At 57.5% G+C, this 9029-nt stretch overlaps 1 protein-coding gene across 1 annotated transcript; it reads right to left on the bottom strand.

The window, feature by feature from the left end:
* Positions 1 to 970: 970 nt before the first annotated feature.
* On the bottom strand, positions 971 to 7225 carry LOC103172810 (spectrin beta chain, non-erythrocytic 1-like). Its single transcript, XM_007885516.2, has 6 exons — positions 7201 to 7225; positions 6606 to 6802; positions 6114 to 6232; positions 5459 to 5534; positions 1441 to 1512; positions 971 to 1222 (listed from the first exon to the last, which is right to left on the bottom strand). Exons 1-6 carry the CDS (start codon positions 7223 to 7225, stop codon positions 971 to 973), a joined length of 741 nt encoding a protein of 246 aa, XP_007883707.2.
* Between the last annotated feature and the right edge of the window lie 1804 nt (positions 7226 to 9029).

Raw genomic sequence — 9029 nt, 5'->3', positions numbered from 1 at the left:
TTCGCTCGCAAAATACACACGAGGTGGGAGGGAGGGTCAGTGACAGTGGAGGGGGGAGAGTGACAGAGTGTAAGAAGAGGGAAGGTAGTGTTGAGGAACGGGCGGGGGGGTCAGTTGCAGAGAGTGGGGAGAGTGACAAGGTGGGAGGCAGTGGGCGACATGGGGGTGGGGTTGGGGGGGTGAGAGGAGGAGGGAGGTGGGGGGACACAGACACACACACACACACACAGACATACGCACTCACACACGATGACCTGCATGGCTGCCCTCCTCGCAGGTCGTGGCAGAACGTGTACTGTGTGCTGAGGAACAGGAGTCTGGGCTTTTACAAGGACAGTAAGAGTGCGAGTGGGGGAGTGCCCTACCACGGGGAGGTGCCGGTCAGCCTCGGAGACGCCGTCTGTGAAGTGGCTCATGGTTACAAGAAGAGGAAACACGTTTTCAAACTGCGGTGAGAGATCGTGCTGTGTGTGTGTCTGCGGTGAGAGGCACACGTGTGATGTGTGTGTGTGTTTGTGGTGTGTGTGTGTATGGTCTGTGTGTGTGTGTGTGGTGTGAGAGCTGGTGGGGTGGGGGGGGTTGCATTGAGAGTCAGTCTGATCGGGGGATTGTCAGCCCAGACACCAGGGGGTAATAATAATAATAATCCTTGCATTTGATATAGCGCTTTTCACGTTGGGAGGACGTGAAAATTTCCTTCTCTTTTTCATCTGATCTTTGAGAGAGCGACAACCGATTTACACACCGATTCCCCCTCACTAACCTCCCTCCTGTGCACCCTCACTTCCTGTCACTGACCCATCCGCACCCTCACTTCCTGTCACTGACCCATCCGCACCCTCACTTCCTGTCACTGACCCATCCGCACCCTCACTTCCTGTCACTGACCCATCCGCACCCTCACTTCCTGTCACTGATCCATTCGCACCGCCACTTCCTGTCCCTGACCCATCTGCACCCTCACTTCCTGTCACTGCCTCCCAACCCCCCCCCCACCCGGGGCCCACCTGCTTGAAGCCTTCTTGTTGTGTGACTCCCACTCCTGTTTGCGACACAGACCCCCCTCGAGCTGGAGGCCGCTGGGCTCGGGGGCTTTGCTGGTCACTGTGACAGAGGCCGGGGCCAGCGGGGTGGCAGGGTGGGGCTTCTTCCCTGACCCCCGGGGGCTGCCATCCTGCCTGGCATCGCCCGTTCCGTTAACAGGTTCCGAGGCTTCTGACAGCTGAGAGGGAGAGCGCGACAAAAGATCAGTGAGATATGAATAATAATCCGTGCATTTGATACAGCGCCTTATCACGTCGTTCAGACATCTCAAAACGCTTCACAAATTATTATTTGTTTTTGGAGGGAATGCGCCAGAGAGAGAGTGCAAAGCTCTCAATCCCTCCCTCTGTCCCCACAGGGGGTAACGTGAACACAGCGATGCGGAATATTACTCACAGTTACTGACTTTTCCGTCCCAACCACAGTCAACAGCCCATCGTCGTTCATTTGCCTGAAGTCATCTGTGAGCTGAAGAGGTAAAGTAGTGACACCTGTTAATTGTTTTTGATCAGCTGTGTGGGTGTCTGACACACGCTCATACAACAACACGTGACATTCACACGGTGTCTCTCATGTCGGGAGGACGTCCCAAGGCGCTGGACAGTCAGGGATTTGGACCCAAGCTGGGGGATGGGATTAGGAGGGTGGAGGGCAGGGAGGGTGGGGGTAGGAGGGGGATCAAAGAGGAGGGTCCACTGGCTCCCCATCCCCCAGAGGATCGAGTTCAAGATCCTCGTCCTCACCTTTAAGGCCATCCATGGCCTCGCCGCCTCCTACCTCTCTGACCTGCTGACTCCTTACCAACCTGCCCACTCCCTCCGTTCATCAGGCTCTGGTCTGCTCCATGTCTCCCGCCCGACCCGCCCTACCATGGGTGGCCGGGCTTTCAGCCTCTCTGCCCCCACACTCTGGAACTCCATCCCACGGTCCCTACGCCTCGCTTCCTCCCTTGCCTCCTTCAAGGCCCTCCTCAAGACCCTTCTCTTCGACTGTGCCTTTGGTCTCCCGCCCACCTCTCTCTGCCTTCATAGAATCATAGAATCGTACAGCACAAAAAGAGGCCATTCGGCTCATCGAGTCTGTGCGGCTCTTTGAATAGAGTAATGTAACGTCAGTCCCACTCCCGGCCCTTTCCCCATAACCCGCAAACCCGTCCTCCGCAAATACCCGTCACCGCGTTGTCAAAAGTAGTTATGGAATCGGCCTCCACCGCCCTCTCAGGCGATGGGTTCCACATTCCCACAACGCGCTGCGTGAAGACGTCTTCTCACCGCCCCTCGGCTTCTTTTAGACTATTCTCAATCTGTGACCTCGAGTCACCGACACTCCCACCAGTGGGAACAGTTTGTCCCTCTCGAGCCCATCAAATCCCCTCATGGTTTTGAAGCCCTCTATTAGGTCCTCATAACCTTCTCTGCTCCAATGAGAATAATCCCTGATCAGCCCCACTCCCCCCGCGCTCTCCCCACAGCCCCGATCACCCCACTCCCCCCGCTCCCCCCACAGCCCCGATCAACCCCACTGCCCCCCACCCCACAGCCCCGATCAACCCCACTCCCCCCGCGTTCCCCCAGCCCCGATCAACCCCACTCCCCCCGCGCTCTCCCCACAGCCCCGATCAACCCCACTCCCCACGCGCTCTCCCCAGAGCCCCGATCAACCCCACTCCCCCGCGCTCTCCCACAGCCCCGATCAACCCCACTCCCCCCGCGCTCTCCCCACAGCCCCGATCAACCCCACTCCCCCCGCGCTCTCCCCACAGCCCCGATCAACCCCAAGCCCACCCTCCCCCACAGCCCCGATCAACCCCACTCCCCCCGCGCTCTCCCCACAGCCCCGATCAACCCCACTCCCCCCGCTCTCCCCACAGCCCCGATCAACCCCACTCCCCCGCGCTCTCCCCACAGCCCCGATCAACCCCACTCCCCCTGCGCTCTCCCCATAGCCCCGATCAACCCCACTCCCCCCGCGCTCTCCCCACAGCCCCGATCAACCCCACTCCCCCGCGCTCTCCCCACAGCCCCGATCAACCCCACTCCCCCGCGCTCTCCCATAGCCCCGATCAACCCCACTCCCCCCGCGCTCTCCCCACAGCCCCGATCAACCCCACTCCCCCGCGCTCTCCCCACAGCCCCGATCAACCCCACTCCCCCCGCGCTCTCCCCACAGCCCCGATCAACCCCACTCCCCCCGCGCTCTCCCCATAGCCCCGATCAACCCCACTCCCCCCGCGCTCTCCCAGCCCCGATCAACCCCACTCCGCCCGCGCTCTCCCCACAGCCCCGATCAACCCCACTCCCCCGCGCTCTCCCCATAGCCCCGATCAACCCCACTCCCCCCGCGCTCTCCCCACAGCCCCGATCAACCCCACTCCCCCCGCGCTCTCCCCACAGCCCCGATCAACCCCACTCCCCCCGCGCTCTCCCCACAGCCCCGATCAACCCCACTCCCCCACTGTCTCCCCATAGCCCCGATCAACCCCACTCCCCCACTGTCTCCCCATAGCCCCGATCAACCCCACTCCCCCACTCTCTCCCCATAGCCCCGATCAACCCCACTCCCCCCGCGCTCTCCCCATAGCCCCGATCAACCCCACTCCACCGCTCTCTCCCCATAGCCCTGATCAACCCCACTACCCCCGCGCTCTCCCCATAGCCCTGATCAACCCCATTCCCCCGCTCTCTCCCCATAGCCCTGATCAACCCCACTCCCCCCCCACTGTCTCCCCATAGCCCTGATCAACCCCACTCCCCCGTTTTCTCCCCACAGCCCTGATCAACCCCACTCCCCCACTGTCTCCCCATAGCCGTGATCGTAACCTTCTCTGCTCCAATGAGAATATTCCCGGTCTCTCCAGCCGTTCCTCATCATCACGGTCCCTCATTCCTGGTCCCATCCTCGTAAATCTCCTCTGTACCCTTTCCAATGCCGTAACATCCTTCCTATAGTGCGATGCCCAGAACTGGGGCAGTATTCTAACTGAGGCCTAACCAGTGTTTTATATCAGTTAATCATAACCTCCTGACTCTTGTACTCTATGTCCCATTTTATAAAGCCCAGTGTCCCATATGCCCTTTTTACAGCGTTATCTGCCTGTCCTGCAGTTGGCTGCTATCCTTCTCACTGTTTACCCCCTACCTAACTTTGTGTCGTCCGCAAATTTGGAAATACCCAAGTCCAGATCATTTATGTGTTAGCATAAGGTGTGCAAATTAACATACTAACAATGGGTCAAAATGGGTGAGAGGTCATGGAACATGTGATCATGTAATTATGGAGTCAGTAACAAAGAAAGAGGGAGTGAAGGAAACATATGATTGGATATGTTATTGCGGGATTGTAACATAATCACCAACCATTGAATGGTGTAAGATCGGGTATGTCAAATAATAGATTGTAAAAGCAATGGTGGATATACAAATAACGGATTGTAAATGACTGACAAGAGAGTGGTGGAAGGTACAGAGGGAGTGGAATGAGAGTGTAAAGAGAGGGAGAACAAAGAACGGGAAGAAGGAAAAGATCGGGGCAGCACGAGCGAAGACTTGATGGAAGATCGAAAGCTTGAATAACCAGACAAGACAGATTGGAACCTCTGCTGAACGTCTGGACCAGCGGTAGCATTGCTTTGTTGTAATCCCTCCATGGTGTAACTTTATAGAACTAATAAAGTTTGGCTTAACAGATTTTACCTAAACGGAATGCTGGGCGACCTTTTTTGATATCTAACATATATATATTAAGAAGAGGAGTGATCCTTATACCAATCCCTGAGGGACACCACTGTACACTTCCCTCCAGAGAAGCAGCCGTTCACCACAACTCTCTGCTTTCTGTCTCCCGACCCGTTCTGGATCCATGTGGCCACTGTCCCTTTTATACTGTGGGCTTCTATCTTTCTTACATGTCTTTCATGTGGCACTTTGTCAAATGTCTTTTGAAAGCCTTCCCTCACCCCTATCCCACCACCCCTTCCCCACGTTCGGACCCCGACACCTGACTCTTCAGCGCTTTGGGACGTCCTCCCGACGTGAAAGGCGCTCTATAAATGGAATCTTGTTGTTGTTGTTGTTTTCTTGAGACAGGACTTGAAGGAGGCAAATGAGGGGTGAGGTGGAGGGACTGTGGGATGCAGTTCCAGAGGGTGGGGACAGAGAAGCTGAAGGCCTGATTGATGATGGTGAGGTGGGCCAGGCGGGGGATGTGGAGCAGGCCAGAGCCCGCTGAGCTGTGGGAGCGGACAGGTGAACTTTATCCTCTGGGTGATGGGGAGTCAGTGGAGCCGGGCGAGGATGGGGGTGATGGGGTGAGTGTGATTGCGGGGAGCTGCTGGTTTGAGACGGCAAGGGAGGGAAGGAGCGAACGATGGGGGTGGGGGGGTGGGGGAAGCAGCGTGGACAGCTTTGCCTCTGACCTGTGGAGATTCCATGTCTGAGTGCATCCCGTTCTGTGCAATTGGTTCAAGGTGATGAATGATTTCTTTGGTCTCCCTACAAACAGCAGAACAAATGGACCGTAAGTATGGCTGATCCCATAGAGGCAGAGAGAGCACGGCTGGTGAGTGGGAACAGGTTGGAAGGGGGTGGGGGCTAGAGGGGGCATTGAGTCTACATTTACCCTCCCTCTCCCCCCCCATTGTATGGCTTTGCTCCAGCATTAATCTTTGCATTTCATACAGAGCCTTATCACATCATCGAGACGTCTCAAAGCGCTTCACAGGATACACTGTAAAGTGCTATTATTATTATTATTTTTTTAAGGGATTATTACCCCCAGAAAGCAATCCACCAATCAGCTAACAACAGGGTTCCTACTTACTGCTGGTAAACAGAGACGTGTGTGTGTGTTTGTCTCGCAGTAAGTAGGAACATCAGAGGATGACCGTAAGAGAGGGGATGGAAGAGAGTTGCAAAGCTTCGGGATGTGGTGGCTGAGAGCGGGTATCTGTGGGCTGTAAAGTCAGCCCTGGGAGCCGGCGACAATGCAATTCCCTTCCAAATACCACCGCGCTCTCCTTCCCCACAGTTTCCATGGTGACCCTGTTCGGTTGTCACAGTGGGCAGTGTTACCCTGGCAACCCGTTGCCGTGCTCCTCTCCATCGTGGGGCTTGGTGGGCGAGGGTGGGGGAGAGGGCTTCTTCCTGCGTTCCTCCTCCTCCTGGGCTCGGCGGATCTCATTCTGCTCCAGCTGTAACACATGGAGGGTCTCTGTCACACAACAACTACACATGACATTTACACAGCGTCTCTCAGGCCAGGAGGACGGCCCAAGGCGCTGGACAGTGAGGGGTTTGGCCCCGAGCTGGGGGTTGGGATCAGGAGGAGTGGAGGGTAGGGAGAGTGGGGGGTAGGAGGGCGACCGAAGGTGCGGCTGTTCGAAGAGGGGGGTCTTGAAGGAGGTGGGGGAGGGGGCGAGCGAGGTGGAGGGATTGGGGGAGAGAGTTTCAGAGCTGCTGGGTGTAGTGGCTGAAATCACCATCGCCAGGTGGTGGAGTGGACCAGGGACACGCAGGAGGCCAGAACCGGTCGAGCAGAGGCAGCAGATGGACAGTGTCACTCACTGTGGTCAGTTTCTCCAGGGCCAGGAATCGCTCCTCCCAGCCAACGGCTGATTTCTCGAAGGCTTCGTGCCTCTTGATCAGATTCTCCACATCGTCCACACTGCTCCCGATGTCAGCCGCTCGCACGTACGGCTCCTGCCCGGACAGCCAGGTCTCAGCCACCGCAGCATCTCTGCCAAACTGTAACACCTCCAGCACTGGCCACGGACAGAGAGAGAAAGAAGGGATGGGGGGAGACAGAGGGGGGTGGGGGAAGGAGACAGAGCGTGGGTGGGGAATAGAGACAGACAGACAGATGGGGGAGGAAAAGAGACGGGGGATGGGTAGAGATATAAAGAGAGAGAGCGCGGGGGGGAGGGACAGACAGACAGAGAATGAGTGGGGAGGGACAGAGAGGGAGGGAGAGGCAGAGAAAGGAGGGAAAGAAAGAGAGGGGGGAAAGAGACGAGAGACAGTGGGAGGAAGAGAGACAATGCAGTGTGGGGGGGAGAGACACACACAGAGACAACGAAAGAGAGAGAGAAAGAGGTAAAGATTCAGCAGAGAGTTAGAATATGTTTGATAGTGATTTATCACATTAATTATTTAAACTCACTCTCACTATTTGCACTCTCCTGCATTTCCTCTGATGGGCAGGTGGGTCAGTAAGAGCGGCGGAGTAGTGGTAGCTGGGGTAAGAGCGGGGGAGTGGGGACTATATGGGGTAAGAGCGGGGAAAGAGGGACTAGTTGGGGGAAGAGCCGGGGAATGGGGTCTAGTTGTGGTAAGAGCGAGGGAGTGGGGACCAGTTGGGGTAAGAGCGGGGGAGTAGGGGTAGCTGGGGTAAGAGCGGGGGAGTGGGGACTAGTTGGGGTAAGAGCGGAGGAGGGGCAACAAGTTGGGGTAAGAGCGGGGGAGTGTGGACGAGTTGGAGTAAGAGTGGGGGAGGGGCGACAAGTTGGGGTAAGAGCGGGTGAGTGGGGACCAGTTGGGGTAAGAGCGGGGGAGTGGGACTAGTTGCGGTAAGAACGGGGGAGTGGGGTTAGTTGGGGTAAGAGCGGGGAAGTCTGGACTAGTTGGGGTAAGAGCGGGGGAGTGGGGACTAGTTGGGGTAAGAGCGGGGGAGTGGGGGTAGTTAGGGTAAGAGCAGGGGGAGTCTGGACTAGTTGGGGTAAGAGCGGGGGAGTGGGGTTAGTTCGGGTAAGAGCGGGGGAAGTCTGGACTAGTTGGGGTAAGAGCGGGGGAGTGAGGACTAGTTGGGGTAAGAGCGGGGGAGTGGGGTTAGTTGGGGTAAGAGCGGGGGAGTGAGGACTAGTTGGGGTAAGAGCGGGGGAGTGGGGTTAGTTGGGGTAAGAGCGGGGAAGTCTGGACTAGTTGGGGTAAGAGCGGGGAAGTGGGGACTAGTTGGGGTAAGGGTGGGGGAGTGGGACTATTTGGGGTAAGAGAGCTGGAGTGGGACTAGTTGAGGTAAGAGAGGGGGAGTAGGGATGAGTTGGGCTGAGAGCAGGGGAGTGGGACTAGTTGGGGTAAGAGTGGGGGAATGGGCGTAGTTGGGGTATGAGCGGGGGAGTGGGGACTATATGGGGTAAGAGCGGGGAAAGAGGGACTAGTTGGGGGAAGAGCCGGGGAATGGGGTCTAGTTGTGGTAAGAGCGAGGGAGTGGGGACCAGTTGGGGTAAGAGCGGGGGAGTAGGGGTAGTTGGGGTAAGAGCGGGGGAGTGGGGGTAGTTTGGGTCAGAGCAGGGGGAGTGGGACAGTTCGGATAAGAGCGGGGGAGTGGGGATGAGTTGTGGTGAGAGCAGGGGAGTGGGGAATAGTTGGGGTAAGAGCGGAGTAGTGGGGACTAATTGGGATAAGAGCGGGGGAGTGGGGGTACTTGGGGTAAGAGCGAGGGAGTGGGACGAGTTCGGGTATGAGCGGGGGAGTGGGACCAGTAGGGGTAAGAGCGGGGGGAGTGGGGACTAGTTGGGGTAAGAGCGGGGGAGTGGGACGAGTTGGGGTAAGAACGGGGGGAGTGGAACTAGTTGGGGTAAGAGTGGGGGAGTAGGGATGAGTTGGGGTGAGAGCGGGGGAGTGGGGGATAGTTGGGGTAAGAGCGAGGGGAGTGGGGACTAGTTGGGGTAAGAGCGCGGGAGTGGGACTAGTTGAGGTAAGAGCGCAGGAGTGGGACTAATTAGGGTAAGAGTGGGGGGAGTGGGACTCATCGGGGTAAGAGCGGGGAAGTAGGGATGAGTTGGGGTGAGAGCAGGGGAGTGGGGATTAGTTTGGGTCAGAGCAGGGGGAGTGGGGGTAGTTGGGGTAAGAGCGGGTGAAGTGGGGATTAGTTTGGGTCAGAGCAGGGGGAGTGGGACAGTTCGGATAAGAGCGGGGGGAGTGGGGATGAGTTGTGGTGAGAGCAGGAGAGTGGGGAATAGTTGGGGTAAGAGCGGAGTAGTGGGGACTAGT

Source organism: Callorhinchus milii, unplaced genomic scaffold, assembly GCF_018977255.1.
Source record: "Callorhinchus milii isolate IMCB2004 unplaced genomic scaffold, IMCB_Cmil_1.0 Scaffold59, whole genome shotgun sequence".
Lineage (NCBI taxonomy): Eukaryota > Metazoa > Chordata > Chondrichthyes > Chimaeriformes > Callorhinchidae > Callorhinchus > Callorhinchus milii.
Note: the sequence above shows the minus strand (reverse complement) of the source record. Positions and strands in the feature narration are given on the sequence as shown.